This window comes from Chlorocebus sabaeus, chromosome 13, assembly GCF_047675955.1.
Source record: "Chlorocebus sabaeus isolate Y175 chromosome 13, mChlSab1.0.hap1, whole genome shotgun sequence".
Classification (NCBI taxonomy): Eukaryota; Metazoa; Chordata; class Mammalia; order Primates; family Cercopithecidae; genus Chlorocebus; species Chlorocebus sabaeus.
The window spans coordinates 43,233,094-43,253,074 of NC_132916.1; the positions used below are offsets into that span (position 1 = coordinate 43,233,094).

At 40.1% G+C, this 19,981-nt stretch overlaps 1 protein-coding gene across 8 annotated transcripts in view; it reads right to left on the reverse strand.

Annotated features, from left to right (window-relative positions):
* FAM184A (family with sequence similarity 184 member A) overlaps positions 1–17,613 on the reverse strand; it is a 137,273-nt gene extending 119,660 nt beyond the window's left edge. For 7 of the 8 annotated variants that reach the window (XR_500003.3, XM_008007211.3, XM_008007212.3 and 4 more), the window contains exon 1: positions 17,016–17,613. Coding sequence is in view for 6 of the 8 variants with exons in the window: in XM_008007211.3 (XP_008005402.3) it covers positions 17,016–17,183 (168 nt within the window). In the remaining 2 variants the exon portion in view is untranslated. The remainder of the gene's footprint in view (positions 1–17,015) is intronic. The other variant, XM_073022437.1, reaches the window with a different exon arrangement.
* Positions 17,614–19,981: the final 2,368 nt, after the last annotated feature.

Here is a 19,981-nt window from a genome sequence, read left to right on the forward strand (position 1 = left end):
AACCTATGGGCCACCACACCTGAACTACTTTTCAACTAAAGTGAGGAGATTGATTTATGAAGTGTGGCTGCAGAGAAGTTTGTTCAGCATGAAATAAGAGCTCTACAAAGGAATTATAAAAATGTGATGAGAGAGGTTGGAAAGGACTTGAGGAAGGGAGGGATAGGGAAAGATTTGTTAAAGGACACAAAAGTACCCTGATCTGATCACTAAACACTATATGTATTAAAACATCATACGTACCCCATCAATATCTACAATTATTTGTCAATTAAAACAAAAGAAAAAATAGGGGCAAGGCACAGTGGCTCACACCTGTAATCCCAACACTTTGGGAGCCTGCATTTGGACCTGGGGTCCAGGTAGACAGGGTGAGGCAAGATGAACTGAGTTGCTTGAGGCTTCCAAGACACACTCTAGTCTTACCACTCTGAACATAGCCAACTAGGTTTTACACAAGATTACAAATATGCTGGAGAGAGGTGACCAGGGTTAGCCTTCTTACTTACAAATATATAACTTTGAAAAAGTTATTTTAAACATCTCTAAGCTTCAGAGTTGTTTGGTAAAACAAAGAGAAAAATACCTATTTCAAGAAGTACCGTGATTAAACAGCATAATGTATGTATAGTGCTTAACACAGTAATGCACAATACACTTTTCGGTTTAATAGTTTTTGTTGTTACTAATGTGGTCCTCCAAAGCAACTGTAACCAGGTACACAGGGCATAGGATTGGTTAGTTTCGATCTGGCATGGTAGCTCACGTCTGTAATCTCAGCACGTTGGGAGTCCGAGGCAGGCAGATTGCTTGAGCCCTGGAATAAAAGCCTGGGCAACATGGCAAAATCCTGTCTCTATAAAAAATACAAAATTTAGCCGGGTGTGGTGGTATGAGCCTGTAGTCCCAGCTACTAAGGAGGCTGAGGTGGGAAGATAACCTGCGCCTGGAAAGGTTGACGCTGCAGTGAGCTGTGATCGCACCACTGCATTCCAGCCTGGGTGAGAGAGAGAGACCCTATCTCAAAAAAAAAAAAAAAGATTGGTTAGTTCCACTGATCACACCTCATGGTAAAAGTGGTTACACTTGGTAGGAGAAACAAAAGGACTCAGAATGCTCTGAGTTGCTCAGAGTTTCACTCAGATAAAGCTAAACATTAAGAGGTTTACCAAAGACTGCTTTGTCTCAGGTATTTTCTGTCTTATACATCTGTTAGATTGCAAGCTCCTGAAGCTTGACTTGTGTCCGCAAGAGTACATACAGGAATAAAATAAAACAACATTCTATACCTCAGGAATGGTAAATCTAGAGGCTACATTTAACACAGTATCTCTCCTTCTGTTAAATAACTTCATTGTTAATTTTCTAAAAGATATTTAGATTGAAGAAAGTCATTCAGATTTAAGATTAAACATCAACAAAAAGGTGAAATCCTCCCCCCCCACCAAAAATGCATATACCTAGTAAACAGGAGACTATCGGTATATGTATTCATGTTATTCATTATTTTTTCAGATGACAAAATATGCAAAAATTTTATATAAATGAATAATCAGGTTAGAAGAGACAGTATAATCAAATAACTCACTTAAACACATCACACTTTGCTGTAAAATTTGTGTTGTTTAACATTTGTTAAATACCTGTTTTTCTAGTTGCTGTTTAAAAAAAATTAGGCACAATAAGATTTTGCATTCTAAGACTATATATTCCATATTATTTAGCCACATGACTGCAGAACATACTGCATGTTAAATTCCAATATCCATCCTCATTCCTGGTTCCTCCCACTGCTGACTGACCCCGACCCTCCATTATACTCTCTGGAATCCCTGAGCCAGCATTTAAATAATGAACCAAGCACACACACAAAACTAATTCCCTATACTCTCAAAACCCTCTTTCTGCCCCATTTCTTGCTCAAGCCTGGCTCTCAAAGACACAGAATCTGTTCCAACAGACGTTGTACTTTATGTTGCTCCTAATTCATCATGGGATTCAAAAATGATTTGGGGATTCACCTAGCTGCCCAATGCGGTCCTCTAAAAAAGGCAACATGGCACAGTCAGACAAATCCATGTTCACATCCCAGCTCTTCTATCATGTGGCCTCGAGCAAGTCACTTAACCTCTCTAACATTCGGCTTCATGGTGAAATCTACTATCAACCTCTTGGGATTATGGTAAGCATGAAATTAAACAGCATAAGAAAATAGCAGGTATTAGTTGCTCCAAAGTGGTGTTTACTATTAATAATTAGACTCAGTATTCTTCCCTCATAATAAAAAAAAAAATGCCTCTTATTTTATAACTGTTCCTATAATTCAGCTTTATCAGTTGACTGACTTTGTCATAGTAATAAACCAGGCTCCGGGTCACTACACATTAGTGTAGATTTAGCCATGAGACTCACAAATCTCTCTTCCATCTCAACCCTATTATCTTTGGAGAGTTCAAAAATGCATATGGAATCCAAAATATCAAACTTAACAGTTCTTTGGGATTCGAAATTCCAATGATTTTCACCCCCCATAAACAATCTCAAGACTGTACCCTGGATCTTGTTATAACTTATCCACCTCTGAAGTCTTCACATAGCCTCCTTTCAGGCTACCACTCCTTGCCTGTATCCCTCAACTTCTAGGCATTATCTTCATACATACCAATTGTCCTCTCACTCCCTAAGTTTTCTCTTAATCTATTAGCTCCATCCTACCTCACTTCCTTCCTTACACAGTAACTAATGGTAGATTAACCAAATTACTCTCTACAAAAGCTCTTTAATTCTCTTAAAATGCAGTTCTTCAGCTACACCTACCAGAAAAACCTCAGGCTCTGGATTTGTAACCTGACTGCTTCTCTCCTCATATGCTCAACCATGGTCCTCTCCAAAGGACTGCATAGGACTTTCAGAAAACTGCAAGGCATTCAAATTGAGGCTGGGCATGGTGGCTCACACTTGTAATTCCAGCACTTTGGGAGGCCAAGGCAGAAAGATAGCTTGAGGCCAGAAGTTTGAGATCAGCCTGGCAAACAGTAAGATCTCATCCCCACACCAACACACACACATATTAGCTGGGCATAGTGGTGCATACCTGTAATACCAGCTGTTCGAGAGGCTGAGGTAGGAAGATCCCTTGAGTCCAGGAGTTTGGAGCTGCAGTAAGCTATTACTATGTCACTGGACTCCAGCTTGGATGACAGAGTGAGACTCCATCTCTTAAAAATAACAACAAAAAATTGATACCAAATACCATGTTTCAATTCCTCTTGGGACAACCGGATGTCTTATAGATACTTTCCTTTGTCTCTGGTCAGCTCTTCTCTTTTCCTCAGCAACTATTCCAAATGTTTTCTACGCTGCTTAAGGCTCAATCAACTACACATGATTTTAATTACCACCTAAATGCTAATGACTTTAACGATTTTATTGCTACTATTGATCTCTCCCTTTAGCATAGACACACAACCCAGTGCTTACTAAATGTTTCTACCTAGATGTACATGGCCAACTAAAACTCTCAGAACTCTCCCATCAATTTTGCTTCTCTTGGGATAACCATCCTGCAAAATAACCCCTAGTGATCTCTATCTCCTAGTATTAAAATTTTTGTGCAGTTATCTCCTACACTGTACCATGGTTGGTCCATGTAACCAACAGAATACAGCGAAGATGATGATGACATGTCACCACTCTGTGATTATGTTATGAAAAGACTACGGCTTCCATCTTGGTCTCTCTCCCTTCCCACCCCTCAGATCACTTGCTGTAAGAAGACCCACGTGGTAAATAAAGTCTCCTAACAGCCACATGAGTGAACTCAAAAGTAAAATTTCTAGCCCTAGTCAACTCTTTACAGAGACTATCGCCCTGGCCAGCAGCTTGAACGCAACATCATGAGAAGCCCTGAGCCAGAACCACTCAGTTAAGTGACTCCTGGATTTCTGAATCTCAAAAGTGTCAGATAATAAACTTTTGCTGTTTTAAGCTGCCAAATTTGGGGATAATTTTTTACCCAGCAATAGGTAACAAATATATGTCCTTGCTTTATTCTTATCTCAGTCAACATTAATAGCTATCTAGTCTAGTCACTCATTCACTCTTTCATTCATTCAGGAAACACTTGAGTACACAGTATATGACAGACCCGTTATCCTCAATCTTTTCCAACAACAAACTGTCACAAAGTCCTGCCAAATTTATCACCAAAATGTTTCTCAAATCTCCTCCTCAGGTTTGAGATTTCTCAAATCTCCTATCTCTCTGCCACTATTGTCCTAATCCATGGCCCTCATAATTTCTCACCAATACTATTACAATAGCTTCCCATTTAATTTCCTTGATTCCCATCTGTCTCTGTCAAGGGTGATCTATTTAAGACACAGAAAAGCAGTAGTACATGAGAGCTAAGGCAGTTAAGAACCAGGAGAAAGTTCTTTTCACGAATAAATGACTCCAGTATCTTTGCAGACAAGTAAGTTAAGCTTGCTAGTTTCAGTAAAATAGCAGCTTATCCATCCTATGTGTACAGAGAAAGAAGACACACTTTCCACAGCTGTGAACAATTCAGCCAGAGAACAACATCATACAGTGCAGCAATACTGAGTGATCAGACAAAATTGGACTACATGATTTTGTAGAGAGCCATGTTGCGGTAACAATTTAACACAAAGTGAGTGTCCTAAAGCAACACAAATGTACTAAACTTAGAATTCCTGAGGTCAGAAGTCTGAAAATAGTTTTACTGGGCCAAAATCTGAAGGCTCTTGGGGAGAACTTGTTTCCCTGCCTTTTCTAGCTTCCAGCAGCCACCTGTGTTCCTCGGCTCCCTCTTTCACTTAGAAGGATCCTTGTGATTACAGTTGCCCATCCAAATAGTCAAGGATAATCTCCCCATCTCAAGATCCCTAACCTAACCACATACGCTAATGTGAGATAACATCTTCACAGGTTCTAGGACTAGAATGTGAACATCTTTGGGGGTGCCACTGTGTGCTACAGTCCAGTTCCATAATTTTCTCTAGCAATGCTCCACAATCCAGAAGTAAGAATAGAGAGAGCAAATAGCAACAGTGACTCAGGATTGAAGGTTAAAGATACACATGGTCCTAAATAGAGCAATATTATAGTAATGAGCTTGGCTTCAGATCAAATTGTTTTTTATTCCAGGACAGTTATCTTTGCCAACTCCCTCATGATCACAGTAGTACTCTTAACTGGATTCCTTTTTCTGATAATTACTAGGGGGTTGAAACAAGAAGGTGTGGACAGATATGAATTAAAAACACAATTAAAAGCTACCATTAAAAACACTGAAAATGCACATTCTTCTAGGTCATTTAAGGAAGGCATATATCAAGATAGAAACCAGTAAGACTAACTGCCTAAGACATTCTATATTTGAATAGTTTTGTAAAAGTTTTCTGTATGCGGCATAAGGTTAATAAAGAAACATCCAACCAAATGTGATATAGCCTCAAACTGTGTAAGATCTCAACTTATCCTTAGGTACCTAGACAAAGACTTTTAATAAAACCAACTCCTACAGTGACAATTTATGCTAGAAAAGAAGTAACTGCAAGCATGTTTTAGGCAAATGATGACTATTAAAGATTTTATTTAAACTAAAATAAATTATTTTTTAAAGGTTTTGCTCCATGCCCTGGAATCATTTACATATTTTTTTTTTCCTTTTTCTGACCTAGGGCAATGTGATAGATTTAATTTTAGATCTTGAAGATTACAATTAACATACAAGGAAAGAATTTTATCCCATGCTTATGATTGTAGGGTGGCCTGTAGGTGATTGCCACCTCACACAAAAGATTAGTATTTCAGCCTCCCCTATCCTTTCCACCCCTTTCATCTGAGGGTGTTTACCGAGATAATGAGTCAAAGTCACACTCACATGAGGGTGTTTAGGGTGGTAATAAGAGTCAAAGTCACTTAGGCCCCTAACAATAGCTAATAAACAGCAGGAGCTAAGAAAACAGCAGATGCAAAGTTGTGCCTCCATTTTTAGATACAGTTGATCTTCTCTACTCATGGACTCCATATTTGTAAATTATCTTACTTGCTAAAATTTATATGTAACCCCAAAATCTAACACTCGAGGTGTGTTAAATAACCTTTGTTCAGGCATGAGTTACAGTGATATTTGGCTGTGGGTTCACTGTTAATGCATCAATATATATTTTAAAAGGTGTTTCAAACAGAAACACACATAAAACAAGGTTATACACTGATCAGTTGATGAAAATGTTGTGACCACAGGGTGTCAGGAACCTAGCTCTGTATTATCCCCAGACCATGGAATACAACTACTACGAATAATGAGAACTGACTATATTTTATCTGCTGCTCAACCTCTACTTGACAGCTATGGTCCCTAACAATGTAGACTATATATCCATCAGAAAAGAAAATACAGCTGGGCACAGTGGCTTACACCTATAATCCCAGTTACTCGGAAAACTGAGGTGGAAGGATCACTTGACCCCAGGAGTGTAAGGCTGCAGCAAGCTATGAGGACACCCCTGTACGCCAGCCTGGACAACATAGCCAGACCCCATCTCTAAAAAATAAATAAATAAACAAACAAAATAAAGATATATAAAAAACTACTTTATTGTTTTTGTTTTTTTTGGTTTGAGATGAAGTTTCACCGTGCGTCCAGGCTGGAGTGCAGTGGCATAATCTCAGCTCACCACAACCTCTGCCTCCTGGGTTCAAGCGATTCTCCTGCCTCAGCCTCCAGAGTAGCTGGGATTACAGGCATGTGCCACCACACCCGGCTAATTTTTGTATTTTTAGTAGAGACAGGGTTTCACCATGTTGGCCAGGCTGGTCTCAAACTCCTGATTTCAACTGTGATCCACCCACCTCAGCCTCCCAAAGTGCCAGGATTACAGGTGTTAGCCACCGTGCCTGGCCTAAAAACCTACTTTATCATTAAAGAGTATGTCAGCAGAGGCTAAACCAAGTCAGGAGGGGATAGTGGGTGCAAACCGACTCCTCTCTCCCGCATCAATTATCTCCTTTAATCTTTACAATAATTCTATGAAGTAGGCTTTGCTATTCGCATTTTATAAATGAGGACAACACAGCCCTGAGTGGTTAAAATATGTATTAAAGTCAAACGATAGGAAGTGGTGAAGGTGAAATTCAAATAAGGGTATGCCTAACTTACTGAACCACACCTCTGACCCATATGATGGGCACTGCTGCCTGACTGGGCCGTTTGGCTCTGGGAACAATGTGGCCCTCCGGCTGCCCATGAGAAACCTAAACCTTACACAAACACATTAACTCCGGGGTTTCCAAGACTGAAATTTCCTTTTACCCGCTCTACCCCCCAGCCAAATATATTAGAGATTTGTAACCAGAATATGTCAACTGAGGCATCAAAACCTTATTAGAGAATTTAGAAGGCATCAGCATAGTTTCTTTATCCAAGAAAAGCATGTATATAAGTTCTACCCAAAAAGAATGAAACCAAATAGAAAAAGTTGCCCATGATTACACATTTAAAATTTGTCAGAATTAGTGTACTGATAAATATGTTGTAATTAAAATATACGATTAATATATTCCAGATACATTTTCTCAATGACGTCGGAAAAAATAAGTAAAGTATTAGGTTGGCACAAAAGCAATTGAGGTTTTTGCCATTGAAAATAAAGGCCCAAGCCGCAATTACTTTTGCACCAACCTAAATACATAGCCTGAAATGGAATAATAAATAGTATTAAATAATTAATAGTACCAAGCACAATGTCTTTCATATAGTAGGCATTCAACAAGTTTACCAAACACATAGACCTATACGTTCTACTTTGGTCATATCTAAGTATATTTTATTACTCTGAGTAGACCATTAAACACACACACACACACCCCTTACTCCCAAAATTCACTAGGTGAAACATCTAAAAGTAGGCAAACAATACTGTTTAGTATTTTGGTCATAAAATGTTTTCTGAAAGAAATGAGAATCTTTAAAACTGCTGAAGGAGCTGCAGGATGAAAAATGCAAATACCTGTGAACACACAGACACACATTCGCCAGAATAAATAAAATCTGCTCAACCACCAAGGCCAATGTCTAGAATTTGTAAATATTCAAATGTGGCACTTCATTTTATAAGAAAGACATGAAAAGTAAAAGGGCAAGTAACAATTTATTCAGAAATTAAATATCAGCATTCATAGGTCTGGCCTAATAGGACTAGTATAAGTTTTGTCGAATTTCCTGTATATGCACTGATGATCCTAACAGTGATCTGGAGTTGATGAAGAACTCCAGTGTGATATATGAATGGTATGATGTAAATGTAAGTATACTATATTAGAAAGTGAAAAATTATTAACTGCTATGGAAACTTCCAGTTAACTGAAATAACTCATTCTCTAATAATTTAGCATAAATAGGAATTTATCCTATTCTTTTACTAAAATTATCAATTTTATTGATAATTTAAATATTAGTAATGTACTTTATAGATGAAATGTTTTACTTTCCAACTTCCTTAAACTTCAGTATAGAGATGGTACATATAAATAAGGAAATACAGATTAGCAATTAAAAAATCATTAGAAGTACTATCTCCTTTACAATTAAATGAGGTAGCACACAGTAGCCAAGTCTAAAATATCCAAATTCCACATATGATTGTTGATCACTAAGTCTTTTGTTTTTCCATGTATTAGAGATCCTTTGATCGCTTCAGCCTCCATTTACATCTCAGATAATACTGTAAGATACGGGATAAAAAAATCATATATTCAACTTCACTATTTTTTTTACATTCTCGTTGAAGTTTCTGTAGAAAAGAAAGATGTAATCCTTGGTGAAATAAGGCTACAAATAACAGTTGTTCACCAATGTAATTTAGTTAAAAGTTAAGAATCACAGATTTTCTAAAATATTTGCTTTGGTCTTAAATGTTAAGCATACCAAAATACTACAACTGGCAATCTCCAACTTGCAAATATCATTGTTTCAAAAATTCACTTTTATATATTAATTGGTAGTCAAAGAATATTTTCCAATATTTTGAAGGACCATTAAGTCTCTAGGTCAATCTAAAAAGTCCCCTATGGTTTAGACCACACTTGACATATAAAATATAAACCTAATAGTTTGATATGATTCTCCCATATCAACTACCATTTATAACATCGGTTTTCTTTATTTTTATTTTTTAAAAAGTAGAGATGGGATCTCAATGTTGTTGTTTTTATTTATCTATTTATCTAATCCTGAATTCAGTTAGTAATTTTCTCCCATAGGTGTCTATCTCCAAAAAAGGACATGGCGAACCGACTCTGACATTTACTTAATGTCCTTTACATTCTAAAGTGGCCTGCAGATTAGAAACTTCCTGTGGTGAATAAGAAGAAAGGCATTACGAACTCCTGTCATTCACATCCTTTCCATTTCATGGCATAATATTCAAATTTATTTGAATGCTTAAAAAGATTTTCTTAAAAAGAAAAAACTCATAAGATCAATTGAAAGCGCAAAATAAAAGTATTTTATCAGTACTCCCCTGGCCCCATTACCTCCTATTTTCTTCCACAAACTAGACCCAGGTTATTCTCCATTCTCATCTCACATTTAAGAGATACAAAATTTTCAAAAATATCACAATTTTTAAAGTTAAAGTATAGGGAGCTTATCAATTAAAATGAAGAAATTACTCCAGTCACATATTCCTGCTGAATCTTTATCTTTCATAACACTTTTTAAGACTGGTGATTAGAGGCTACCAAAGGATTTTCATAAACAAACAAAACAGATAGTGAAGTTGATAAAAACTGGAAAACTTGCAATTTACTGCATTTAGGAATGGGGTCTAAGCAACAATCTAATCAAGAATGAAAGCAGTCAAAAGAAAGACATCTAAAATAACCACAGTAGTAATTTTCACACCAAGTATGGCAGTCTCTAAGTTAATGTTATTTTAAATATGTTTGTTTGGAATGACTAAATCTGTTAATAAAAACGTGAAAATATTATGACATTAAGCTGGTAGCACATACAAAAAACCTGTTACAAAGTGACCAAGTCATAGTATACAAAACATACAACCTATAAACCCAGAAAGTTCTACAGAAAGTATACAGAGGAGAGGCAGGCTGATTTCACCCTTATCAAAAATCTGTGATTCAAATGGTAAGTAAAACATGGTTCCAACATGGAAAAACAACAACTCTGTGGTCTCTCATTGAATAAGTAATATTAGAAAGAAGATAGACACAGGGAAAAGAGGCCTGTTAATGTGGCCACCCCCGCCTAGACCAATCTAGAGACCTGAATGTGAGTTCAGGTTGAGTAATCTTCAAATGACACTGGGCCCTCACCTTCCATACCTATAAAATGAGAGAACGAGAGGGTCAGCTTGGTCACAGTCTAAACCTTTAATCTTTTTTTTTTTTTTTTTTTTTTTTGAGACAGTCTTGCTCTGTCACCCAGGCTTCAGTGCAGTGGTATGATCTCAACTGCAATCTCCACCTCCTGGGTTCAAGCAATTCTCATGCCTCGGCCTCCCAAGTAGCTGGGATTACAAGCACCCACCACCACACCAGCTAATTTTTTGTATTTTTTGTAAAGACGGGATTTCACCATGTTGGCCAGGCTAGTTTCGAACTCATGGCCTCAAGTGATCTGCCTGCCTTGGCCTCCCAAAGTGCTGGGATTGTAGGCGTGAGCGAGGGCGCCTGACCTAAACCTTTAACCTTTAACTCTAAATCTTTAACTCTAAAGGAAGTCCCTTTATAAGTTTGTGACCAATTAATTAATAGGATACTATGCTTTTGTGTCCATTAGTAAAATGCAAGAAATTAATCCAAACCACTCAACTGTGACTAAAAGATTACATCCAAGCCACTGCATAATAGCATGGCAAAGCTGCAATGTAACAAAGAAAAAGAGATGCTGCATTTGGCATGTACTAGTGCTAAGGTGAAACTCAGCCAATTGCTATGTTTTATGAGGCCACTTACCACTCTTGTTCAAAGACTCAAGTCATAAGCAAGACAGAATTATTATGAAAGAGTATCTAAGTAATTCAAACAAACCAATTAGTGAAAAATCATTTATTTCATGAAGAGACAATAGTATTATTTGAAAAATTCACTGGTTTTGGTGTTATATAAACACATTTTGGTTTTGCATATAGTAAAAGCAGAGTTAGTATAAAATGACTAATCACAAAGCTTTTTTATATTTGCTAAGAAACTAGTATATTAATTACCTACACTTTGAAATGACAAATATTTATAAGGTAGACAAAGAACTTTATATTTTTATTTTTTACATCAAAAATATATTAAGAAATAAAATAGCTTTTTGAAGCAGTTTAAAGGGCAGTCAATAAACATTTACATATTTAGGAATAATTTAACTCGGTTGAAATGATCTATCATTAACCCAGAAGAGTAGCAGACACAATTCCTAAAAAATACTACCTTTTGGCCGGGCGCGGTGGCTCAAGCCTATAATCCCAGCACTTTGGGAGGCCGAGACGGGCGGATCACAAGGTCAGGAGATCGAGACCATCTTGGCTAACACGGTGAAACCCCGTCTCTACTAAAAATACAAAAAACTAGCCGGGCGAGGTGGTGGGCGCCTGTAGTCCCAGCTACTCGGGAGGCTGAGGCAGGAGAATGGCGTGAACCCGGGAGGCAGAGTTGCAGTGAGCTGAGATCTGGCCACTGCACTCCAGCCTGGGCGACAGAGCAAGACTCCGTCTCAAAAAAAAAAAAAAAAAATACTGCCTTTCTCTATTGTATAACAAAATTACTTGCTGTATCATTACGACCACTATCTTCTTCAGTAAATACTTATTAAGCTTTGGTACTATATGCAAACCATTCATATTAAGGTTACATGAAATAAAAGATACAGTCCCTAGAGCTGAGAACTTTACAGTCAAATTACGAAAACAAAGTATATTTATAAACACAATAAACAGTATTTGCAAGTTTGCATTATTAAGCATCAAGTAAGAAGTACCAACAATCAATGCTAATGCACAGCAAGGAAAGCCCAACAAGGGTAGTTGGACAGGACAGTTTTAGTAGCAGAGCCATAAGCTGGGTATTAAATAAGAGGACTTGATGCTAAGCACAGAAAACACAAAAGAAACTACTTCCTGCTGTTTGGGAACTTACACTGTACCATATATTAGTTATGTCTATACTAGTAAGTGATAAATAGACTCTATCAAAAGTGCAATCAACTAAAGAGGCATTTGATAAGTAGCTAACACAACAAGGTATTAAAAGGGAAGTTTCTGCTGAGAACCAAAGACAACAGAAATGACATTCCAAAGCAGCTGCCAGATCATTCTCGAAAATGAGAAGAGGCAGTCTAAAGAAGAGTGCTAAGGTGTGTTACTGTCTACCCCCACCACCAGTGAGGTGGCGCTTCAAGGAGATTATGAATAGGTTTCAGAGATTTCCCTGGGGAGAGCTGTGGTAACAGGGGCCTGTGTCTTCAAGGGGGAAGGGTAGAAGATGCTTGTCCCACATCTAAAGCCTAGGGAAAAAGGTTTTGCGCGGATGACTTGAAGAACTTGACATGTGTCTCAAGCAGTTTGAAGAACATGCTGACCTGGTACCTGATTAATCCCTGGAAAATCTAAAGGATGAGAAGCTGCATGAAGAGGCATGTGACAACGAGAGAGAGGGCTGAACTGTGACCACCAGCAGAGTTTGTGCAAAGAATGAGTGCTCCCTATGTGGCCTCTACAGGAGAGTGAGCAACCTGGGGTAGGATCACATGAGTCCATGCAAGAGGGGCATCTAGAGTTTGCACAGACCTCTGCACAGTGAAGGTGAAGGTACTGCTAGCTCTAAGAGGCTGAGGAAGGAGGAAGCAACCAACCAGAACGTAAGGGAATTCTCACCGTCAAGGAATTCAGGTGAAAATCTAGAGCCACTGAGGTGGGAGGCAGAGGATTCTTCAGTGAAAGAAAAAGCTTTAAACATCTGCAACGGCTACAAAAGCACTGAAACTAAATCACCAGCTAGCTTCTTCACTAATCAAGTAAAAGTTTGCTGCTCCTCTTTCCTCTTTTTGCTTCTTCCTTGTCAAACTTTGGAAGGGTCAGAAACCAGAACTGGCAAGACAAAGCAGGAAGAGTAGGAAAACCAGGTAAGAAGTAAAAAGGCAATGATACCCCCTTCCCCAGTTACTGGCTTCCTCCTCGCAAGAGACAGAACAAGAGACCAGTTAAGGGAGAAGCTTCATATTTATTTCAGGCTTGGTCTGCAGTTTTTACTTGTTGGTACTGGGCATTTTAATTTTAATAATCAAATTGAGACTTTTGTGACTTTGTTACTGAAGGATGATTTGTACTATCTAAGAACAACCAGAAAAATTAAGTTAATCCATGGCAGAGGATGAACCAGTCTCAAAGAGTAAATTGAAAGAGACAAAAAGGGAAAAAAATTTGAAGTGACCAAAAAAAAAGCTTTTATAATTACATCCCACAAGGCCTGCTTTTCAACCTAATATCCTGAAAAGTCAACACAGTGGAGAGCACAGAAGTATACAAATGTGGTCTTACAAAACATAACTGAACCCATCCAGCTTCACTGCCTATCCTGAGATAGTTCAGCCATTAACATTTGCAGAAACTTGCCATAATGTAGCTCAAGAATCTAATATTAATTCTTAAAACTTGACATGAGTGACCCAAATATGCTAGGCTTCCTTTAAAAGGCAGAGACTGTGTCTTGCTCCCAGCTGTATCTGTAACATTCCCCAAAGTCTCCCTTATATTAAAGGTGCTTAAAGAACTGCTGTTCTCCTTACCGTGAGAAGGTTGCTATGTTAGGCTCTTAGGAAACAGGATCTGAACAAATATGCATACAGCAAAGACTGCTTTTTAGTTAAAAATATATTGAGCTTCGCTCTGGGCAAAATTATAATATATATTACTTTCATGCTTATCCTTTCATAGCAAGCCAAATCTTTGAAACACGCACACTGTATTTTCAGTACTATACTACCACAATACAGAATAAATGTGAAACCTTTAAACTTTGATATTCGAAGGAGAAAAAAATACTACTATATACACATTTTTTAAAAGTTTAGCAGAAAACTCTCAAAATAAGTGCACTATCATACAACGCTGTTAAATGCAGAATGGTTTATTTTAAAAGGAGAGAAGCATTCTAAAAAATATCCATATTTTATTAATACTCATATTAGTATATGTCTTTTCAGTGAGTGACAGCCTGAATGAAGAGCCTACTATGTGCCGTTACAATTCTGTAAAACAGGTATTATCATCTCTATTTTAAAGATTAGGAAACTGAGGCACAGTGTTTAATGGCTTGCTCAAGGTCACAATAGTAGTAAGTGGTGGAGTGAGAATTTTAACTCAGTGTGTCAGGTTCCCACACTGCTCTTAAGTGTGCTGCTGCTATAATGCTGAAGAGTTCTACTGACTTCTTTCCAAAAGAAATAAAATCCAATTTTAATGGTTACATTTACAGTGTACAATTATGAAATATAAGCCATTGTCAAGCTCCAACCATAGTGGGAACACACCTCTGCTAATATGAATAAACTCTTCATGAGTAAAAATTCTATATGGCAGATAGTGGTAAAGTTTGTAACAGTCCCTCTCTATATTTATATACATTCATGATGTCATGCTTATGGTATTTACAATAAGTGTATATGACCGTAAAATTTGACAACTTTCAAAATGGTACATAAAGAAAGCAAGTCTTATTATATGTCTGTAGAAATAGAAAGATGTTGGCTGCAACAGAGTCCTATTATCAGACTGTTTCATTCTCAGGCCTTATCTTAGTAAACAAAGGCAAGATAATCCCTAGATATTTCAGGATATGTTAATGGTTCTTATTGGAATGATTCTGTCCCAACTACCTTGCCCCATCCTGGGAAAATTTGGTAATATCTGGAGGCATGTTTACTGTCATGACTGGGGGTGGGTGTGGGAGGGTAGCTACTGGTACCCACTGAGTACTGCCAGGGATGCTGCTAAACATCCTGTAACGCACAGGATATCCCACAACCAACAAGGAATTATCCAGTCCAAAATGTCAATAATGTGACAATATCCAGTCCAAAATGTGACACTGAGAAAGCTAGTATGAAGGATTAAATGTCTGAAGTACTTAGCAGAGGGTGTGGAGAGTGTTTAGAGACTGTAACTACAAACACAAAACCACAGAGTCCAAGTAACACTCAGTAAAGATCAGATGAGGCATTCAAGCAGTGTGAGAGCACTGGCCTGAGAGCACCCTCTTGTCTCATTAGATACGAGGTGGGTAATGTAATGGGAGAAAATACCAGCTTCCAATCAATACACCTACCTTTACCGGTGGTGCTGACTTATTTTTTTCTGATAAAGAACAGGAAACTGAAAAAGTGTTAAGTAGAAAGAAAAAAAATGTACTGAAGATCAACAGTTTTTATTAAACAGTACACAGTCCCACAACCAATTTACTGAGTTTTCCTATTACTTACAGTAGGGCTCTAGAGGGTTACATCTAAAATGAGAACAGTGGATGTTACGGACACATCATAAGAGAAAATCAGAATAAATATTCATGTGCTTCATTCAGGACATCAGTATTCGGAAGATCAAACACTGTTGCAGGAAGCCTGGCTTTTAGACTCCAAATGTGTAAATGTTCTGATGATACACTACTATCATTCCTTCTTAGATCTTCCTTTCTCTGAATGCAATACTCTGACAAAAAAGGAAACAAAACACCGCACAAACAACTTCTGAGTCAGTGCTGAGATAAAATAAAAGACGAAAAAGAAAACTTCACAAGACATTGGCTGAGTTTAACTGTTACCTACCCGTAACTTTTCTTTTGCTCTTCCATTTGTGCTCTCATTTTGTAGTCCTTTTATGTTATCTTTTCTATCCTCAGTCACATTTCTTTACTAAAATCTTTTTATTCTCTTTTCATCCTTTTTTCACTCCCATTTCCTTCCTTTCCTCTCTTCGGAATCTCATGTCTTACTTCACTCTCTCAAAAGTGCCAACCAGCAATGGGATTATATGAGAACTCTAGAGTTGAGTCAGACTCAGAGGCTATCTAGCAGTAACCCCCACGATGCCCATCTCTCTTCAGCATACAAACTCTCCTAACAAGCTGTTAGGAGACAGCTTAAACACATTAAGGTACACCATATCTCTTAACTTTCAGACACCATAAATCACTTCTTACTGATAGGTATTGCTAGATTGCTGGTGAGATCTAAGCAGAGCAATATAACTGATAGGAATTGCTCTTGCTTCACAGATACCAATTCCTTCTCATTATCGACATTTATTAAATTAGAAAAAAGTCCCCTGATTTAGTTACAGTCCTAACTACACGTGGCTGAATTTGACGGCTATCTGCTCCTTGAAAATTATCCTTCGATAGACAAACATTGAACTAGATGCAGACACAGTGTGATTCATCTAATAAGCCTTGTTTGACATTTTGTCAGGATAAGGAATGACTCATTAAATGCCCCAAATCGGCACTCAAGGTATGTTTTACCCTTCTACATTCCTCTGAAAGTTAAGTCTCCCCTTAACTAACCAGTAAGATACTGTTTAATTCCGAGTCATATTACGTAAATACGGTACTGTACTTCAACTGGTTCTGTAGTGTGATGCCTCGTGGAGCCCTGGCAGATGCATGGGAGCAACAGTAAAGTGATTTAGTATTGTGGAGTAAAGGAACTAAATCCTAATTTGTTCTGTGCTGGCTTAGCCTTAAAGGGCAAGCAGGTGCAAGTCCCTTACACCCACCGTGCCGTTGTGCAGTCTAGTTTAAATTCATGTTGCCAGCGTTACACCAAAGTTTGCAGGGTTTTGGAGGTGTCTCCGGCTGTTGCTTCGGCGGAGGAGTCGCGTTCCCCTCGCTGCGGGCGCAAGGCGTGCTGCCTCCCAGGCAGGCAGGTGAGTCTGGCGCGGCCCGCACAGGGTCACCACCCGCCCCACCGCTGCGCCCCTTACCTTGGTGAGCTGGGCGATTTTCTTGCTCATTTTCAGGTGCATCTCCTGGCTGTAATCCATGCTGTGCCCAGCCAGCTGCGCCGCGGCCGGCGAGGGCGCGAATTTGGCCGCCCCGGCGGCCGAGCCGCCGTAATAGTGCTGCTGCCAGCTCATGCCCGGGGTCGCCATCTTCCCGACAGACCCCGGCCGGGGCACCTGTCCCCACGCGCAGAGGCAGGCCCGCGGAGCAACGACGCCCGCGACGCAAGAGTCGCGGCGGCCACTTCCCGACCCGACACCCGGCGCCCCCCAGACTCGGTCGCAGGCGCCGTCCCGCCCGCGACCCCCGGGTCACCCCTGGAAGGGACGGGGCGGTCCCGCTGGCCCGATGCCGCGGGGACAACGGCGCGGGGCAGATGCCCGGGGTTGGGCGGCGGCGGCCAGGGGCCGGGTCTGCTCTCGCTTGCTCCTCAGCCCGCGCCCGGCGGAGGCGTCGAGGACAGAGTGGCTCCCCGAGTCCCACTCACAGCCCGCACCGAGGACTCGGCGAGGCTGCGGAGGGAGGAGGAGACGGGGCGGGCTGCGGCGGGGGTAGGCGGGGACATGGAGGAGGACGCGGGACCCGCCGTTACCAGGGCGCGCGCGGGGACGGCGACGTCATTTCCCCGTAGCCAAGCCCCGCCCCGTCCCGCGCAGCCGCCGCCACCGCCAGTCCCGCAGTCCTGCGGCCAGTGCGGGCGCCTCGCGAGGTCGCGCCGGGACCGCGCCTCCAGTGCTTCCAGCATGTGGCGGGGACCCGGCAGCACAGCCCTGGCGGCGATCCCCGTGTGGCGAGCATGAGGCCTGACGTAAAAAAAAAAAAATTCTCCCCAAGAAGACAGTGCCGTGGTCACCTGCGGTTGGCAGAACCGGTGTCGGTTTACAGACCCTTTACACGTGCGTCCTCTTGCGTGCAGGGCCCCAAGAAGTGGCTCTTCCCCAAGAAGAGCGGCAAGCCCAACCCAGAGACCTGAGTAGTGAAGTAGGGAGATTTCCCTGCCCTGACCTTCCTTCCAGTGGCACACAACTGATAGTAACACTGTCTTAGACCCCCTCCTCCGTCCCCTACTGAGTGCCCGACCACTGCCCCCAGTTCAGTGCTGAGTGTATGTGTGGAGGAAACACTCCTTTTCAGTCAACTGGTGGAGCACCGCATAGCTATTTTCCCCCAGTGGAGCCCAACACAAATACATATGAAACTACTTGGTTGGAAATAAGAAAGAATAGGATTGGAGTGAAAGTAATGGGTAAAAATTGGAACAAGACATCAGTGCTTTAAGGATTTGAAGCTGGGCCAAAATGTGTCATAACTTGTGCATTTTCACCTTTCCTAAATGTGTTATTCCCTACTGATTTTCTCTTAACATCTCTACTCCAGCAAGTCAAATGATTTTTTAAAATATTTTTTGTATCCTGCATTGAAACTTGTGAGTCATTTTAGGGCATGGATAATACAAACTTTAAAAATCATAGAATTGGCCGGGCGCGGTGGCTCAAGCCTGTAATCCTAGCACTTTGGGAGGCCGAGACGGGCGGATCACAAGGTCAGGAGATCGAGACCATCCTGGCTAACACGGTGAAACCCCGTCTCTACTAAAAAAATACAAAAAACTAGCCGGGCGAGGTGGCGGGCGCCTGTAGTCCCAGCTACTCGGGAGGCTGAGGCAGGAGAATGGCGTAAACCCGGGAGGCGGAGCTTGCAGTGAGCTGAGATGCGGCCACTGCACTCCAGCGCGGGCGACAGAGCAAGACTCCGTCTCAAAAAAAAAAAAAAAAAAAAAAAATCATAGAATTGTTCCTGTTTTTAAAAAAATCTTATCACGCGGTTTTGCAGAACCAAATTCCCCAACTCTATGTGATTTCTTTTTAGCATGCAAGTAGCCAAAATATAAATCTGAGAATATTAACAGACTAATTGAGAGCCAGATTAACAAAGACTGTCTGGATGTGACAACATCTAAACAAGGCGAAGATTTAATCGGACCCTGAAATACTTTCAGATCTGTTGGAATTCCAGAAAGGAAACTTGAAATTGGCTGCCTCTTTTCCCAGATGCTAGGCACTCAGTCGCGATTAAACAGACCTTCCAGGAAAAACGTCTAGCTCCAAGGTTCTGAATGGAGCATATGGCCAGAAACAAATATCCTGCAAATGTTGCTCCTTTCTTAAGGACTAATGATCAAATAAAATTAAAGCGAATTAGGAACTAGTGCTATTTCATCAAATTCTAGGCATGGAAGATTCACAATCATTTTAGAACTCACATTCTTTACGTTCTAAGCAGAAATGTATGCTCAAAAGGCTCTCTCTGTTTCACTGAATTTGTATAGCCAAGTCTTGCTAGGACAAAGATGTTTTTTGTTTTTGTCACTATGATAAAGTAGAAAGAGAGTAAGACTGGAAATAAGGAGATGAATGTGTAGCCTTAGTTGAGTCACCCAACCTGTTCACTCCTCAAGTGCTTCCTCTGAAAAGAGACGGTGTTACCAGCTCCTTCCACTTCGGACTTGATAATTAGAAGTTAGGACCCAGGTCCGCGGGTAATTCACTCTGAACTCCATCACATGAGTTTCCATCATCACTGTGTGGCATAGCCCAAAGGACCGTTTTCTTAAATACTATGCTCAAAACACATCCACTGTCACTTCATGAATTTAATATTTTTCCCCACTACACTGGGATAAAACAAGTCACAGTTAAAATTATATTTAATATAAATAATGAATAGAAACATAATATACAGGTTGATTATCCTTTATTCAAAATGCTTGGGACCCAAAGTGTTCTGGATTTCAGACTTTTTAGGATTTTGGAATATTTGCATTATACTTACTGGTTGAGCTTCCCAAATCCAAAAATCTGAAATCCAAAATGTTCCAATGAGCACCTCCTCTGAATGTTGTGTTGGCACTCAACATTTCTGGTTTTGGAGCATTTTAGATTTTGAG